The sequence below is a fragment of the Amyelois transitella genome, chromosome 30 (genome assembly GCF_032362555.1).
Source record: "Amyelois transitella isolate CPQ chromosome 30, ilAmyTran1.1, whole genome shotgun sequence".
Classification (NCBI taxonomy): Eukaryota; Metazoa; Arthropoda; class Insecta; order Lepidoptera; family Pyralidae; genus Amyelois; species Amyelois transitella.
This window is the reverse complement of record NC_083533.1, coordinates 1,758,736-1,778,306: the sequence shown is the minus strand read 5'-3', so window position 1 is coordinate 1,778,306 and position 19,571 is coordinate 1,758,736. Positions and strand designations below refer to the sequence as shown.

At 37.7% G+C, this 19,571-nt stretch overlaps 1 protein-coding gene across 1 annotated transcript in view; it reads right to left on the bottom strand.

Annotated features, from left to right (window-relative positions):
* LOC132903804 (Krueppel-like factor 3) overlaps positions 1 to 19,571 on the bottom strand; it is a 40,961-nt gene that overhangs the window by 4,256 nt on the left and 17,134 nt on the right. The window contains exons 5-6 of the mRNA XM_060953017.1: positions 17,849 to 17,933; positions 418 to 487 (exon numbers count right to left, since the gene is read on the bottom strand). Of these exons, the coding sequence (XP_060809000.1) occupies positions 418 to 487; positions 17,849 to 17,933 (155 nt within the window). The remainder of the gene's footprint in view (positions 1 to 417; positions 488 to 17,848; positions 17,934 to 19,571) is intronic.

Sequence of the window (19,571 nt, the reverse complement as noted above, 5' to 3'; positions counted from 1 at the left end):
CCTTTAATGAGAAAAGCTGATAACGCTAAAATAATGAAATATGTAAATTCTTGACATAATTATGTTTGTTTGTAAATTATACATAACAAATTTTTAGTAGTATATAATAAAGTATAAAAATACTAATACGTATTTGTATTCCACGCTTCGTTCCCGGAGAATATATTAAAAATACATCAATTTTTTACATTTTCTCATTCTTGACGTTCCTTAAGAGATTTAATTTATTAAAACTGTAATATTCGTTGAAAATGCTGCAGTGTATTTCGTCCCACCGTTTCTTCTACTCTTGCGCTACGGAAGCCGTAATAGATATATGAGCGGTAATGATATAACGTTGTTTATACAGTAAAGTTTAAATAAATAAATAACCAAGGTTGGCAGGCACACCTGATAAACTGGAAAAAAGAAACTTACTCAAATAAAATTTGTGTCGATGTAGGCTGGATCTCCTTCGCGAACTTCACAGGAACCGGGTCTGCGCTGCCTAAAACGATACAAAAATAGTTTACAGACTTTATTGCATCAAAAAAACTTAACATATATTATATATATACAAAAAAATAAGAAGTACAAAATCGTATCGCATTTTGCGATAAGGCCGCCTTATCGCAAAATAGAATAGAATAGAATAGAATAGAATAGATTTATTTTCAAAATTGGATACAAGGTATCACTTATTGACGTCACATAACTTAAATCTAATTATAACTACTACCGCTTCCAAAGCGCATGTGTAGAAGAAGCGGCGGAACAAACTACACTGCAGCATTTTCATAGGACGTCAATTTACAAATATAGATCTCTTAAATCTAAATCGTGGACGAATGCACATTGTCTACATTAAAAAACATGTATGAATGTAGAACTGATTATGTCAATACGAATACTTCGTCAAATAAAATAAATATAAAATAAAATATGTACATACTGTACAAATTATGTCCAGATCATGTCAAAAATACACAAGCATTTAAGAGGCCATTATGTCCAGCTCGGGCCACACATGTTTATCATTAATATAATCATCCGTGCTGTAATAGGCTTTCCTACAAAGCTCAACTTTAATATACTGTTTGAATTTTCTATCATTCATTTCAAGAACACTTTTTGGTAATTTATTATAAAATCTTATACAATTAATAAGAAATGATTTCCCTACCTTAGCCAGCCGATGTGCTGGGATCGACAACTTGTAATTGTTCCGCAGTGATCTACTAGTACATTCACCTACTTTTTTGAAAGAGTCTAAGTTTTTCCTAACATGCATGATGTTATCGAATATGTATTGGGAGGGCAAAGTTAAAATATTTAGGTTTTTGAAAAAATCTCTAAGGGAATCTCTTTGTTTAAGACCGTAGATATATCGAATTGCCCTTTTTTGTAAAATGAAAATAGTTTGTATGTCTGCTGCTGATCCCCAAAGCAGTAGACCATATGACATTAAACTATGAAAATAACTAAAATATACTAGCTTAGCAGTTGCCACATCCGTCAAATGCCTAATACGACGAATAGCGTATGCTGCAGAACTAAGCCTTTTAGAAAGTTTTAAAATGTGAGCATGCCATTTCAAATTTGAATCTAATGTTATTCCTAAGAAAGTAGTACTATCAACAAAATCTAATCTTTTACTATTTATACTAATATCCACATTTGCCTGCCGCACATTGGGAAGTGTAAACTTAATGCATTGGGTCTTATTTGCATTTAACAGTAAGTTGTTGATTGTGATGATGACGGCCTCTGTGGCTCAGCGGTAGTACGCTTGTCTGTGACACCGGAGGTCCCGGGTTCGAATCCCGGTCACGGCATGATGAGAAAAGAACTTTTTCTGATTGTCCTGGGTCTTGGATGTTTATCTATATAAGTATTTATTATAAAATATAGTATCGTTGAGTTAGTATCTCGTAACACAAGTTTCGAACTTACTTCGAGGCTAACTCAATCAGTGTAATTTGTCCCATATATATATATTTATATTTATAGATGGTATTATATGTATTGTAAACCAGTTCGAGATGGCGGCTAAAGTGCTATTCACATCATCACAGATTTCGCTACGGCGGTTCATTTTAAAAATTAGTGACGTATCATCTGCAAACAACACGATGCCAGTCTGTTTCTCAATCATGCAAGGCAGGTCGTTGATATATATCAGAAAGAGAAAAGGTCCCAAAATGGAACCTTGCGGTACCCCAATTTTTACCGTCGCTCCTTTCGATTTTGTATTATTTAAATCTACCGTCTGTAATCTATCACTAAGATATGATTTAATTAGTTCAACGGCAGCAGTATCGAACCCGTAATGAGCGAGCTTGAGCAGAAGAGTTCTATGATCTACGCAATCAAATGCTTTGGTCAGATCGCAAAACACTCCGATGGCATCCTGTGAGTCTTCCCATGCATTGAGAATATGAGTGACAAGAGCCACACCTGCATCTGTTGTACATTTCCCCTCAGTAAAGCCGTATTGCTGACTATGAAATGCGATACCTAATAACAAAAAAAGCAAGATTAAAAACATACCACATAAATACATGCGGACCATATCCCTTTCGGGGTAGACAGAGTCAACAGTCTTATAAAGATAGGCCAGATTATTAATGGGCGAGATGTATCTTTAATTCGCTAAACCATCGCCTAAGAGGAGTATCCTTAGTCTGTCGCATTTTGTACATAGCGTTCATATAACTTTGGCCTTTCGGTCTTTTCAAGACTGTTTGTTGGCTCTACCTACCCCGCAAGATATAGACGTGATTATATGTATGTACTAGAGGCCGCCCGCGACTTTGTCCGCGTGGAATCAATCCCGCGGGATCTCCGGGACAGTAGTAGTAGGGAAGTAGCCTACATTTTATTCTGGGTCTTCAGCTACCTACATACCAAATTTCATCGCAATCGGTTCAGTAGTTTTTGCGTGAAAGTGTATTTATAATATTAGTACGTATTTATAACTTTCAAGGTATTTTGAGCTGTCTCTTTAAATCGTTAGGCGTTAACTGACAAATAGTGACCACTCACATACCCAACGGACATTCCACGGCGAAAAAACCACATAACTGTCTTATTTCCCCCATAATAGGCAACCACATTAACCCTTTACGAAGACTGACGCATCAACACTTCACTTTTTCTTCACGACATGCAAGCACGTAAATTAGATAATGAAAGGTGCTGCGCCGATAGTTTTTATCTAACCTCGGCCATGCACATATGTATGTTATACAATTACGTCTTTCTCAATCACGGGCGAGGCAGAGTCAACAGTTGAAAAGACAGTAAGCCCACGTTAAGATTGAGATTCAAAATGTGACAGCATAATGCATATATAATAAGGTATAATAACTGTTTTTTTTTTTTGTTTTCTAAAAACCCTGGCCTTTCAGTCTTTTCAAGACTGTTGTCTTTCACGAAGTCAGGGAGTGATCAAATCAAATATATGTACTTGATTGCCGACTGTACCACATTAAACATGTTCAGACATGTGTCCCCACCGCAAATCGCTCTCATTAGAGCGGACACGACAGCGTACAATACCGCTCTCTGCCCTTCGGACAACGAGGGCTACCACTAGCTAGTTACCGAAATTATGGTAGCACATACATAGATATAATCACGTCTTTATCCCTTGCGGGGTAGACAGAGTCAACAGTCTTAAAAATTCTGATATGGCCACGTTCAGCTGTTTGGCTTTCTGCACCTGCACCGGCACTGAATTTCATGAAAATTAAAAGGTACGTACGATCTGACAATAGAAATTTTAAAATCATTGGGCAACAAAATCGGTTAAATAGTCTGTGAGATATTCACAATTTAGTTTTCGCGGCTAATAAGAATATAATTAATATTAATATAAGGAATATGCTTACAAACTTCGCGATTCTTTTTTAGGCGATATGCTAGCAACCTGTCACTATTTGAATCTCAATTCAATTATTAAGCCAAATAGCTGAACGTGGCCATTCAGTCTTTTCAAGACTGTGGGCTCTGTCTACCCCGCAAGGGATATAGACAAGACCATATGTATGTATGTAAGAATTTAATTTTGAACTGGCAACCCTGTGTAAGTAGGCCGGCCTAATCCGATGGGCAGCGGTAGCTATGTAGATTTGGCTCGTGAGAAACGCTTATGTGAGGTAACGATTGCATTACTTGGCTATTAGGCCATTATTATCTATAGATGGCGAAACAGAGATGGACCATCTAATCCTACTAATATTATAAATGCGAAAGTTTTTGTGAGTATGTCAGTAAAGATGTTTGTTACACTTTCACGCAAAAACTACCGAACCGATTACGATGAAATTTTGAATGTAGGTACCTAGCTGAAGACCCAGAATAATATATAGGCTACTTTTTATCCCGGAGTTCCCGCGGGATTGATAGGGTTTCCATGCGGACGAAGTCGCGGGCGGCCTCTAGTATACCCATATATTTTTTTTTACATGCATAAATATAATCACGTTCATATCCCTTAGGGGGTAGACAGAGCCAAAAGTCTTGAAAAGATTGAAAATGCTACGCCCATGTACCTGGCCCAATAAAAGAATTGAGATTCAAATAGTGACAGGTTGCTAACCCATCGCTCAAAAGAGGAATCCCAAGTTTAGAAGCCTAACCCTAAGTCGCCTTTTACTGGTCCTATTCTTTTTTCTATTGGTGCCGGGAACCACACAGCACTTAAACACTAAACCACACATCTGAACGAAACCCAAGTCCGTTACATATTTATGGGCCACTAAAACCGCGTGTTATAGATTCAAAACGTACTTTACTTTCCCCGCAGATCTGTTAGATGCAATCTTAATTGTCCCTGCGTTCAGTTTATTACGGTGTTGGGCCACGAAACATCAGTTATTCGTGGGAAAAACGAGAGATAGTATATCTTCGGAGCTCCAATTGTGGATCGCCGTGATTTAAAGTCCTAGTGACCATTTATCGGTGTCGTACGACATGCAATGATTCGAAAGTGGGACGTTGTCCAGTCGTTTATTATAACTTCTGTTTACATGAGAATTCGTTGACGCAAAACTCATGGACGGATTAATTTTATATTGAACAGTAAAATAGATCAGAATTACGTATAGATTATATAATAATTGACACGCGTGAGATGCCGCGGGCGGTTGATTCTAATATAAAACAAAGGAAACGGTATTACTAGAAAATTGATTTGATTACCAAATTGTAACCTTTGAATGGATTTCATTGAAATTTGGTATACATACAGAGACACTGTTGATAATTTTACTATCATGTTATTTACCTGTAACATTATGTTAATATATACTGCAACAACTGTATACATTATGTTAACTATAAGTTATTGAGATAATGTTATTTAATTAAATCAAAGATTATTTTTAATTTCTTTTAGTTTTTTTTTATAGGAAATTTTATTTTATACACTAACCAGCGACCAGCTCCAGCTTCGCACGGGCGCAATGCTGATACACTACAGAAAAACTATGAATATTTATTTTATTTTTACAACAAAAAATAACAGTTTTTCTTCACTATTTAATGGCTGTTATTATACATAACTTTCCTCTTGAATCACTCTATCTATTAAAAAAAACCGCATCAAAATCCGGTGCGTTGTTTTACAGATTTAAGCATACAATATACTATGTAGTGATAAGGCGCAACATTTTGCGTACCTATGTATCATTTACCGTAACCAAATTAACTCTAAACCGAAAATTCCAAATTCAAAATAGCAATGCATTCAGAGCATTCCGTGACTTCCTTGTTCGAAAGAGTTATGTTATACGATTACATTATCATACATACATACCAGTACTGTCCGCTCGTTTTATGGCCACATTTGCATACAAATACCGTCTGCCACTGATTGCTTCGGCTGATTGGTCCGTATCTTTGGTGCGAGTCATAAAATTGAGCGATTGACGAGCCCAATTTGCTAATAGTTATTTTAAGTTATAGCTTATAGCTTGAATTCTAAAGATGCCTTATTACTTTAGTTCTTTGCCGTTCAAAACATTGATGTTGTTACTATTTGCACCACAATAAACTTTATACTAACAAAAAGGTAGATAGATATTTACTTAAATTTACATACATACATACATAAACTCACGCCTCTTTCCCGGAGGGGTAGGCAGAGACTACCTCTTTCCACTTGCCACGATCCCTGCATACTTCCTTTGCTTCATCCACATTCATAACTCTCTTCATGCAAGCTCGGCGGTTTCGGGCACTTTTGACCTGACCCTTCACCAGGACGTCCTTAATTTGATCAAGATATGTTCGTCTAGGTCTTCCCACCTGCTGTCTTCTTTTACTTAAATTTATCAGTAATAATTTAAATTAAACACGGATTGTTCCCCATAGCATGCTGGGTTTGCCTGTAACTGCTCGAGCAATTAGAACGAACCTTATTGTATGTATAATCTCTGTATTTACTGTTGTATCGACTGTTGGTGAACTGAATAAATAAATTAATAAATAAATAGATGTGGTGTCCGCCTACCCCTCCGGGAAAGAGGTGTGATTTATGTATGTATGTTTTTCCTCCCACCCTAAGGTTGACTGGAAGAGATTGCTTTAGCGATAAGTCCGCCTTTGTACCTCATTACCTGTGTTTTTTTTTCTGTTTCTCTTTTTCTTCTGGTGCAATAAAGAGTCTATCTAGATAGATATGTATGTATGTTTACTTTGCAAGTGTTATATTTTTTTTTCAACTAACTTGGTAATTCCATTCTGATGTTGTAGCTTAAAAAAACAGGTGCCTATAACTGTGCCAGCCTTATTAACGCGTGAAAACCTATCGCTGTTTCGCATTTTTATTATGACGTGAAACGAGACAGCGATAGTTTCTCGCGCGATGAAAACGGCGTCGCGCGTGCCATGCTGCGGGGGTAGCTGCTTCTTCACTTGATTTGTCATGGTCAAAAGGCGCTGCTCCTCAAGGAGGGTTACAATGCGATTTTACGCCAAGGGGAAGAAAGTGCGCCGTGTGGTTCAAGGCACTCTGGAATAGGACCACTCCCATATCTTCTTTCCCAGGGATCTCGTAAAATACGACTAAGGTAACGGATAATAAACTTGAAATTGTTCTTGTAGGTGACGGGCTAACAACTTGTCGCAATTTGAATCTCAATTCTATCATTAAGCAAATCAGCTGAACGTGGCCATATCAGAATTTTCAAGACTGTTGGCTCTGTCTACCTCGCAAGGGATATAGACGTGATTATATATATATGTATACCTCGGTGTCTTGGTGTCCGCTACTTCTTATCACTTGTACCACAAAGAAATTGATTCTCACACTTTGCTTACCGTACACTTTTGGTAGTTATTGTACAGGTACAGTCAACCGCATATCACGTTACCCGTGGAATCTACGACGCGGTAACAGAGGCGAATTCACTGAGATATTGGGTAGGTTGATATGCTGTTGACTGTACAGCCGGGCGGAAGCGATGGCGCGAACTGATATAAGAGCTATTAAAATCTGTTGAGAGTTATTATAGGCTACTGTACTTGAAATTTATTAACTTGGGACTCTTCCTTTAGGCGATGGGCTAACAACCTTTCACTATTTGAATCTCAATTCTAACATTAAGCCTGACTGCTGAACGTGGCCTTCCTGGCTCTGTCTACCCCGCATGGGTTATAGACGTGACCATATGTATGTATGTATGTATGTAGTAGGGGTAGGCAGAGACTACATCTTTCCACTTGTCCAGATCCCTGCATACTTCTTTCGCTTCGTCCACATTCACAAGTCTCTTCAGGCAATTTCGACGGTTTCGGGCTAGTGTTTTTGATTAAAATCATTCATTCATTGATATGATGACCTTTATCTCTTGTGGGGTAGACAGAGCTAACCGTCTGATTAATTAACATAGCTAATAATTATCGTCTTACTCCACATGACCATATATGGCGAGATATTTCCATAGATCCCAGAGTTTGTTAATCCCCACCATAAACGGACAATAACACATTAAATCACAAAACAATGGGACTCCAAAACTAAATGCAATAGACAAAATGTATAGAAGGTAAGATATTGATGTGTTGTAATTTCGAAATCTATACTAATATTATAAAGCTAAAGAGTTTGTTTGCTTGAACGCGCTAATCTCAGGAACTACTGGTTCGAATTGAAAAACATCTTTTTGTGTTGAATAGACCATCTATCGAGGGAGGCTTTAGGCTATATAACATCACGCTGCAACTATTAGGAGCGAAAAAATAATGGAAAATGTGAAAAAAAAAACGGGGAAAATTATTCATCCTTGAGGGCTTCAATGATGCCCAAAATAACTATTCAACGTGTACGAAGTCGCGGGCACAGCTAGTTTCGAAATAAGATAGATCAAGCGATACTATATTACGATATAGTTATGTCCCTACCCTACGAATATAATTATGTACCGTAATAACAGTTATCATTAGTATCTCACTAAGCATGATTATGTTACTCAATTAAGTTCAGTAAAATTGAAACAATTTAAAAAATACTACGTGTACAAGAAATAACAATTTATTCCACCTTGGAACCATGAAGCAATTACTATTTTCAAAGTTGTAAATTGGTTTGAATTTAGCCATACAAGTACTCGTATCATAACTGAAATAAACCACAGCGCGTTCTATAAGGTCCTAGAATTAAAATAGCGCCATCTAGCGTCGAGAGGAGTAACAAGTAGAGTAGTGGCTTTGAATTGAAATATGAATTTTGGTTTCTGGCGTTCTTGGGGTTATCTTCCTACCTACATACCTTATCATCACGTCTATATCGCTAGCGGGGTAGACAGAGCCAACAGTCTTTAAAAGACTGAATGGCCACGTTCAACTCTTCGGTCAGTAAATCTGCCTTACATACATAAAATCACGCCTTTTGCCCAGAGTAGGCAGAAAAACTTTCCCCTTGCCATGATCCCTACATAATTCCTTCACTAGAACCATTCTCGTCATGCAAGCTTCTTTATAGCCAGTTGTTGGCTTGCAAAACTCAAAGTACAGTGGTTTCTTTAATTAAAAGACACTAGCGACGCGCCCCGGCTTTGCACCGATAGCATTTATAGGTACACAAACCTTCCTCAAAAAATCCTTTTTACAACATTTTAAACAAGAACAAAATCCGTCCACTACTTTCTGAAATAAGCGCAAACATAGAAAGTAAGGGGACTTCACAACATAGTATACAGGGTGACTTTTAATTCAACTGCATAAATTTAACTGTTAAGTGTACTCATCTTAAGGATATTTAAAAACGTTAAAAGAAAAATATCGGTTCATGTTTCAGAAAGTACGAAAAAAAATAAAAGTATCAAAATCCACGATCCTAAATACGTCATAAAAGCGACGCGTAAGATTCAGAGGTCAACGACACAATTCATTCAGCTGAGCGATCTCGAAAATTCTGTACTTTACTTGATCTTGATACTAGAAAAATAATTTATTTTTCAGACATTTATTTACATGTATAGTTTTAATTTCTTTTTGTAGTATTGGTTTTTAATAAAGCGTGTGATGTAGTTTTTGAGGGTTTTTTAAATGTGAAAATGATAACGTTTAATTTAAATAAAAATAGGCTCAAACGGCTCAGAAGCAGGGGTATAGTCTATGTTTAAAAGGATGCAGTTGTTTTAAATGTCACCTTGTATAGCAAAGTCGCTTTACACATCTGTCCCTATGTCTGTATGTACATTCAGTCAGAAAAGTATCGGGAATGGATTATTTATTTATGGTTCCAAATTCAAATTTTTGTTTTTTTTGTTGTTGTTAGATTGGCACAACTGTTTTCCATTTTGGCGCGGAGTTTGAGTTGCATCTGTTGTTTACATTAAATACAGTGCTATTTTTAGTTATATCATATCTAGTGTGTATTGCTAATTTCATAATGGTTAAAAACATCGAACAAAGAGTTTGTCTTAAATTTTGCATTGCCAATGGAATATCGTGTTCGGAGTCACTGAAAATGTTACAGAAGGCTTACGGTGAATCGACTTTATCAAAAACTCGTGCTTATGAGTGGTACAAAGCGTTCAAAAGCGGTCGAGATGTGATGGAAGATTTGCCTCGCTCTGGTAGGCCATCACCGTCTGCAACTGAAGTTAACATCGCAAAAGTGAAGGAAATAGTGACTGAAAATCCTCATTCAACTTTGAGAGAGATAGCCACCGAACTTTCTGTATCTCACGAGTCGATCCGTACCATTTTAACTAATAATTTGGGTATGAAACATGTTGCCGCTCGGCTAGTCCCAAAAGAACTGAATTTTTTTCAAAAACTCAATCGCATGAGAGTCGCTGAGGACATGCTAGAACGAGTCAATTCCGACCCAACATTCATGAAACGCATTGTTACTGGTGACGAGACGTGGGTTTACGAGTTTGACATGCAAACTAGTCAACAAGCTTCGGAGTGGCGCCTTCCAACTGAACCGAAACCGAAAAAACCACGCCAAAGTCGTTCAAAAGTCAAAGTCATGTTGACTGTTTTCTTTGACTATCGCGGTGTTGTGCACTCGGAATTCTTGCCGGAAGGTCAAACGGTAAATAAGGAATATTATTTGAGTGTTATGCGGCGTTTAAGAGAGCAAATCCGACGAAAAAGGCCAGATTTGTGGAAAGAAAATTCTTGGATTTTGCACCATGATAATGCACCTTCGCACAAAAGCCATCTTTGTGAACGAATTTTTAACCAAACACTCAACAAATACCATCGAGCAACCACCATATTCACCAGATATGGCTCCAGCCGACTTTTTTCTTTTTCCTAAACTCAAATTACCACTTCGTGGCACCCGTTTTCAATCGGTAGAAGACATAAAAGAGAATTCGCGGCGAGAACTGACCTCAATTCCGGAAACAGCGTTTAAAAAATGTTTTGATGATTGGATTATTCGTTGGCGTAAGTGTATCGTTTCTAAAGGAGCATATTTTGAAGGTGATAAAATAAATTTGGATGAATAACAAACAGTTTGTGTATTATTGATCTTTTCCTGCTACTTTCTTGACAGAGTAGTACATACACGTCACATGTACGACACGTCTATATCCCTTGCGGGGTAGACAGAGCCAATAAACTTGAAAAGACTGAATGGCCACGTTCAGCTATATGTATGTATGATGTCTGTATGTAATATTAGATCTTCTTCCTCCTGGCTTTAGTCCCGGTTGTATCCTCACCACTCTGGAGAGGAGCCCGGGGTGTGCCTTTGACCATGGATCCTGGATTTGGTGAGTCAGGTTTTTACACGAAGCGACTCCACTCTGACCACCGCAACCTTTGCAGGATACCTAATCCGTATTGGATCATATGGTTACACATCCAGTTTTCTGAATGTGCAGGTTTCCTCACGACGTTTTCCCTCACCGTTTGAGCATCAAACTAATGTATACAACTTCGAAAATAGTCATTGGTACATTTCCGCGGTGGGATTCGAACCGGTGTCTTTATGCGCAACCGAGTTTTAATGTGCCGTGTGGTTCCCGGCACCAATACAAAAAAGAATAGGACCACTCCATCTCTTTCCCGTGGATGTCGTAAAAGGCGACTAAGGGATAGGCTTATAAAATTGCGATCCTTTTTTTAGGCGATGGGCTAGCAACCTGTCACTATTTAAACCTCAATTCCATCGTTAAGTCGAGCAGCTGAACGTGGCCATTCAGTCTTTTCGGGACTATTGACTCTGTCTACCCCGTAAGGGGCATAGACGTGACTATATGTATGTATGTATGAGTTTTAATCAGGCACCTTACCGATTCGACCATCGACGCTCTGAACGACCATCACACGACCCCTACATATGTACATCTCTCGCTACATTCATGCAACTTTCTCTATTCGACACAAGATGGCGCTGTTACAATGTAGAACTCGCCACGGTTTTCCCGAAAGCTTCACTTATAACATCAAGGGCGTGATTTTGTTTTCGTAAAAAGCACGTAAACGTATGTAATTGCTTAGTGTATTTATAGGTATTTTATATTGCTGTAAATTTTGGAGGATCACGGCTTTGATCGTGATCTTATTTGATTGAGTGACTTACTTGTATCACCTGTCGTATTTAATTCAATTTTTATTCATTACTAGCGACCCGCCCCGGCTTCGCACGGGTGCAAAATTCGGAAAAAATTATACATAAAAACCTTCCTCTTGAATCACTCTACCTGTTACAAAAAACCGCATCAAAATCCGTTGCGTAATTTTAAAGATTTAAGCATACAGAAAAACAGACTAAAATAGCGACTTTGTTTTATACTATGTAGTGATTATGGGACACTTCAACATAACTTAATAATCGTCATATCTTTTGGATTCACAACATTGGTTGACTTCAAATAAATTATTTAAAACTAAGTTAACAGCCGCTTCCAAAGCGTCAGTGCAGAAGAAACGGTAACAAACTGCACTGCAGCATTTTCAGATCATGGTAACAAATCCAGTTGCCTGAATGTGCAGGTTTCCTTACGATGTTTTCCCTCACCGTAAGAGCATCGCTTAGCTATCATACTAAGTTAAATTTGTAATTAAACAAATTATTCCAAGGTTATCTGGAAGAGATTCCTAAACGGGATAAGTCCGCCTTTGTACATTTCGTCTTACGAATTCACTGTATTTTTGTGTTCTTTCGTATATACAATAAAGATTATTACATACATACAAACAAACACAAAATGGCATCTACTTATTGGAAATAACAGTTTTATAGCTATCCAATTAAACTTAGTATACAATTTTTAAAATGAAGTAGGTACAAAAATACTTTTAAATGCTGCAATGTGCATCGCAGAAACAGCACTTTGAGAAAAGGAAGCTTTTCTGTTAATTATCGACCTCCATTATGTTTTAGCTTATGACTCGCTTACATGAGAAATTTTCAAGAAGTTTTAACGATGATTATACTATTTATAAACAATACGGGTATTAAACATATTATATTTTAGTCGCTCGGTGATAACGGATCATTGTGACATGATTAATGCAGCAGCTATAGTTTCGGATATTATTTTTATATCGGATATCCGATAATTTGGATTTCGGATATCCGATATAAACGAATATCCTATTAATGCAGCGGCTATGGTTTTGGATATTCTTTTTTATATCGGATATCCGATACTTTCGATCACGAAGCTCATTAACATCTATAGATTGAACAATGCAAATGAGACTTTTAGAGCAATTTAAACAAACGAAAATAAAATTCAATTTGTGAATAGAGTTCTTCAACTAATTGTTGAATAAACACTTAATAACTATTAGTCAGCGTGATTAACCTTCTTTTTAAACGTATGCGCACGGCAGCGGTCACGCCAAGTTTTTGTCGATGGATTCAATTTGATGAACAATTAGTAGCGTGTCATAAAGTCAACTCAAGCAATGGTACTATTGTTGTATACTATGCGCCCGATCTATGTAGGTATTTATATTATCTGTTGCCGACGACATCGTCCGCCGTAAAAAGAAATTGTATGACAAATTGCCCGCGACTTGACTTGTCCGCGTGAAATAGTTATTTTGGGCATCATTGAAGCCCTCAAGGATGAATAGTTTTCCCCGTTTTTTTTCACATTTTCCATTATGTCTTCGCTCCTTATAGTTGCAGCGTGATGTTAAATAGCCTAAAGCCTTCCTCGATAAATGGTCTATTCAACACAAAATTATCCAGAATTTTTCGATTTGAACCAGTAGTTCCTGAGATTAACGCGTTCAAACAAACAAACAACAAACTCTTCAGCTTTATAATATTAGTATAGACTATTATTATACAAAAATATGTACTTAGACCCTGTAAAGCCCGACAGATTTATCGTTAACAAGTATAAGGCACATTTCCATACAAGTCGAGGTATAAGTAAAAGTGGTGTTAGGGCGAGTGCACACGGTGCGCAACGATACAAGTGGGCCAGACAAAACACGCACTATAAATTAAGGTTGTCCTGTTAAGCATGGTATTGATGATAGTATTTATTAGGTCGGTGTTAGAACGGTCTGATTATGGTGTAGTAAGCAGGTTCGATTCCCTTCCGCTACGTGCATACATAAAGTCACGTCTATATCCTTTGCGGGGTAGACAGAGCCAATAATCTTGAAAAGACTGATAGGCCACGCTCAGCTATTTGGCTTAATAATAGAATTGAGATTCAAATAGTGACAGGTTGCTAGCTAAATAGTTGCAGTAGCTAGGTTAATCCCTTAGTCGCCTTTAACAATATCCATGGGAAAGAGATGGAGTGGTCCTATTCTTTTTTGTACTGGTGCCGGGAACCACACGGCACATACAGTGAATATAGTTCCGATAAATTTAAGCCAATCAGTCTTTGCGACACTTTTGGCTCTCTTCCCCGTAAGGGATAAAGACGTGATGATATGTTAGTATGTATGCATAAGTCCGACCGTGTAGATACGCCTTTACATCTGAACAAGCACAGTCCCTTTCACTGATCTCTAATTAACACAACATTGGACTGTAATTATTTTACGGTTACAATTTTACCATTGGTAACTTGATGTTTATCAATAGTAAATTAAATTCAAGCTGTTAATAGTTGAAACAATGGAGAATTTCTAAGGTTTCTATAAACTTGTGAATTGGAGAGGAATTTTATAGGTTAAGTCTTCGATCATATATCTTTTTACTTCAGACATATACATCTGGTAGTCTAATGGACATTTTTTTTAATCCGGTCAATGTGGGTCTGTGCTGGTACCGTGTGGTTCCGGCACCAATAAAAAAAAAGAATAGGACCACTCCATCTCGTTCTCATGGTTGTCGTAAAAGGCGACTAAGGGATATGCTTCAAAACTTGGGTTTCTTCATTTAGGCGATGGGCTAGCAACCTGTTACTATTTGAATCTCAATTCTACCATTAAGCCAAATAGCTGAACGTGGCCATTCAGTCTTTTCAAGACTGTTGGCTCTGTCTACCCCGCAAGGGATATAGACGTGACCATATGTATGTATGTACATCTGGTAGTATAATAGACATTTTTTTTTAATCCGGTCAATGTGAGTCTGACTTACTTGATCGATTTCGTTCAATCAAACAAATTTTCGTTTTTGACTTACTTGACAAACAAATTTTCGTAACAAAATTATATTCTAATGCATTTTTATCCCAAAGAACCTGTATATATGTATGTTACAGCGATTCGTAATTAAAATTCGGAAATATTTAGTTTTGCTTCAAAATTTGGACATTGGCGTCCGAAAACCGCTTTCGAATATTAAAAACATTGTAATTTCAATAATCTTATCTGTGACAAAGCCTGCCTGTTAAATGTGGAGGGTACATACATACATACATACATACATAAAATCACGCCTCTTTCCCGGAGGGGTAGGCAGAGACTACCTCTTTCCACTTGCCACGATCTCTGCATACTTCCTACCTGTGGAGGGTACGGTGTTAGTATATTAAGCATCACCTTGCCGAGGGCCAATAATGTTTTTGCTGAGGTGTAGACATATAGCATATACTTCATATAGCATATACTTCCTTCGGCAATATGTATAATGGGTCATCTTAATTTTATGTACGTATGCATATGTATTTATTATAATGTATTTTGTGTTTATTTTGGAGTACATATGTGCACTTTATCGCACCACGAACTTAAAAATGTTTCTGTTCGGTCAGCTGGTAGACTGGTAGAGAATGCCAAACGGCATTAAGTCCGCCTTTTATACATAATTTATTTGTGCAATAAAGTTTTGAATAAATAAAATTAATAGGTACATACATGCAGCTGTAAAATTATCCCCCAATTTTTCACTGCATCCATTAATCTCATCGAATATCATCATATGTGGGGGTGGGAGGGTTATACATCTTAATTTCAGCTACGGAACCACCACGCTATAATATCCTAACAAATTGACACTTTAATTCTGTTTAGTTTAACGCCTATAGCGTATCCGGTACGAATGTGGTCCGGTTAACCTTGGTCGCAAGTTCAATTGCTTATTACAATACTTCGTTGTTGTCATCAGTTGAGTGCATTTTATTTAATACTAGAGGCCGCCCGCGACTTCGTCCGCATGGAAACCGTTTCAATCCCGCGGGAACTCCGGGATAAAAAGGAGCCTATGTGTTATTCTGGGTCTTGAGCTACACACATACCAAATTTCATCGTAATCGGTTCAGTAGTTTTTGCGGGGACGAGTAACAAACATACTGACATCCTGACATACAAACTTTCGCATTAATATACTTGCGAGCCGCCGCGAACTTAGACCTGTCGACTCCAAAACTTTTTTTTTTTAATTGTGAATATCTCTAAATCTACTTAACCGATTCTGATGCCGTATGAACTTAAAAATTCTATTGACTTAACCTACGCACAGTTTAAATTTCATCAAAATCAGACCAACTGCTCGGAAGTTATCGCGTTACAAATATACATACTTGCATACATACAAAAAATTTCTTTTCGCTAATTAATACTTAGTCCAAATCCTCAATAATGTAGGGTGTCCGGCCTTTTTTCCCAAATGTCTGGCCAAAAAAGTAAGAAGGAAAGAGGCGTGATTTTTATGTACGTATGTATGTATGTCCGGCCAAAACCTCTAGTCTGTCCGGCTGTTAGGATTGGCGACATGGTAACGCGAATCCCTACTAATATTATTAATGCGAAAATAAGTTTGTTTATTTGTTTGTTACGCTACCTGTTCACGTGTTGTCTACTTAAGCAAATCTTGAAATTTCTCGTATAGTATCTAAGAAGTCTGAAGAAGAACCTCTCATCCCGGTAAAAATATATATTCCGTGGCATTTGCGAATAACCTCATTCTCGGTTGCGCTAAAATTGCGTGTAGGCCGTAGGTAGAAGCTAATATAGAAGCAAATACTGCATTGCAGTTTTTTGCCGCTTCTTCTGCACTGACGCTTTAGAAGCGGCAGTAAGCTTACATTTTAAGTAATTTATTTGACATCAACCAATGTTGCGAAACCAAAAGATATGATAATTTTCAAGTGATGTTGGAAATGTGCCATAATAATACATACATACATCTATACTAATATTATAAAGCTGAAGAGTTTGTTTTGTTTGTTTGTTTGTTTGTTTGTTTAAACGCGCTAATCTCAGAAACTACTGAACCGATTTGAATAATTCTTTCACTGTTAGATAGTCTATTTATCGAGGAAGGCTATAGGCTACATTTTATCCCGGATTTCCTACGGGAAACGTCAACAATGGAGGTGAAAGTTGAATGAGTCGGCCATCTGCGAGCTTTCCACGCGAACGCTGCGCAAACCAACAAAGATATAGTAAAACAATGTACTAAAGATGTAAAGTACTCATTTTTTGCCACAAAAAAGTCCGCGAGAGCATATATCTATCTCTTAAGGTTTACTTACAATAACTACTTTTATGTTCATTTTTTAAGATTATTTTTTCATTATAAACATAAGTTATTTTGAAACCAATTTTCTTTAATTCAGTATTAATCCTTATCCAAATAAATATGTTTATTACTTTCGGCTTTTCATGTAGACTAAAATTGCTATTCACAGTATATAAATCAGACGAATAGGTTTTGAGATATAGTCGTTATAAGCAATTTGCAGCGAAACATTTAATACGGCGAACCAGCGTTCTTTCTAATACGCGTGACCGCCTGACCGTCCCCCCGACTTCCACGCGGACGAAGTCGCGGGCACAGCTAGTACATACATAAAATCACGCCTCTTTCCCGGAGGTGTAGGCAGAGACCACCTCTTTCCACTTGCCACGATCTCTGCATACTTCCTTCGCTTCATCCACATTCTTAACTCAATGCAAGCTCGGCGGTAGGTAATAATGAATGAAATATTAGAGTTCATCGTTCACAGATCAATAATATATAGATACGTACTGATAGCCCGGCAGCGTCTTCTTGGGGTTGCTGGTCTCTTCAGGCTAAGGTCGACTGGCTCCAGTTGGATCGGTGGCTCGCAAGCCTGCAACAAGTGGTTTTTTTTACTACAAATACTCTTATAGGCGCCGTGTGGTTCCCGGCACCAATATAAAAAAGAATAGGACCACTCCATCTCTCTCCTATGGATGTCGTAAAAAGCGACTAAGGGGTAGGCTTATAAACTTGGGATTTATCTTTAAGACGATGGGCTAGCAACCTGTCACTATTTGAATCTCAATTCTATCTTAAAGCCAAATAGCTGAACGTGGCCTATCAGTCTTTTCAAGACTGTTGGCTCTGTCTACCCCGCAAGGGATATAGACGTGACCATATGTATGTATGTATGGTACATTGCCGGGGTGGGATTTCAATCTGTGCCTTTCTGCGCATCACGCATCACTATGTCTAATAATCTATATCTTGCACTCCTATACCTACCCATCCGTAAAAGAAGCGATATATTATATGCTTCTGAGAAGCATACCGCATGTAAATAATCATACAACATGCACTTTCATTACCATTATCACTGCGCAGGCGTCGAAGCGCGTCGGCGCACGACTTTGCCTTTGCGCAACCAAAATGGGTGGTCTTTGACAGCAAATTTTAATGAGGCGAATAAAATTTCATTCTTAATTTATATAGATATATAACCACACCTCTTTCCCAAAGTGAGAGAGTAGATAAATCCTATTGCTACGGTCCCTGCATACTTCTTCTGCGTCATACGCCACGTCCATCTAGAAATCTCAAAGGAAAGCCCTAGGAAGGCTAATTTAACAAAAAACAAAGCACTGAACTACCCTCACTTCGTCGTCGAACTACGTCATTTCTAGAGAATCTCAACACAATCCTGTCAATTAGCCATACTGAACACGACCTTTCAGTCTTTTCGAGGCTCTGTCTACCCCGTAAAGACGTGGTTATGTTTATGTATGTAACTGTACGGCATATTAGAAAGGGAAATGCTCGTCGGGCGTGGCATGATGCGCTTGCGCAGACCGTAGTTGCGAAATGTTGGAGCGTCTTCGTAAGGCTGTTCTCTCATTGCGAGCATAATGAGTTTTATCCGGTAGGTTTATTAATCATCATGCAAAGGTTTATTGCGATTGCGATCTTTGATAAACGGTGATTTCTTGATTCTACTCGTAAATTCTTAAATAGAATTAGTTAATTCGATTCGCTTTAGCAAAAGTTGCAAGGTAACTAAGTAAATCTTTTTTTTTAGCTAAGCTAACATAATTTTAATTGTGTTTCAATTAAAATAAGGTATTATATATACATACATATAATCACGTCATTATCCCTTGCGGGGTAAACAGAGACAGCAGTCTTGAAAGACTGATAGGCCACGATCAGCTATTTGGCTTAATGATAGAATTCAGATTCAAATAGTGACAGGTTGCTAGCCCATCGTATAAAGAAGAATCCCAAATTTGTAAGCCTATACCTTTTACGACATTCATGGGGAAGAGATGGAGTGGTCCTATTCTTTTTTTCAATGGTGCCGGGAACCACACGGCACAAAACTTTTTAAAACTATGGTTTAAAATAAACGTCACCTAAACGAAGAATCCCAAGTTCATAAGCCTATTACGACATCCATGGGTCAGATAAGGAGTGGTCCTATTCTTTTTACTATTGGTGCCGGGAACCACACGGCACAATTTTTTTTAGCTAA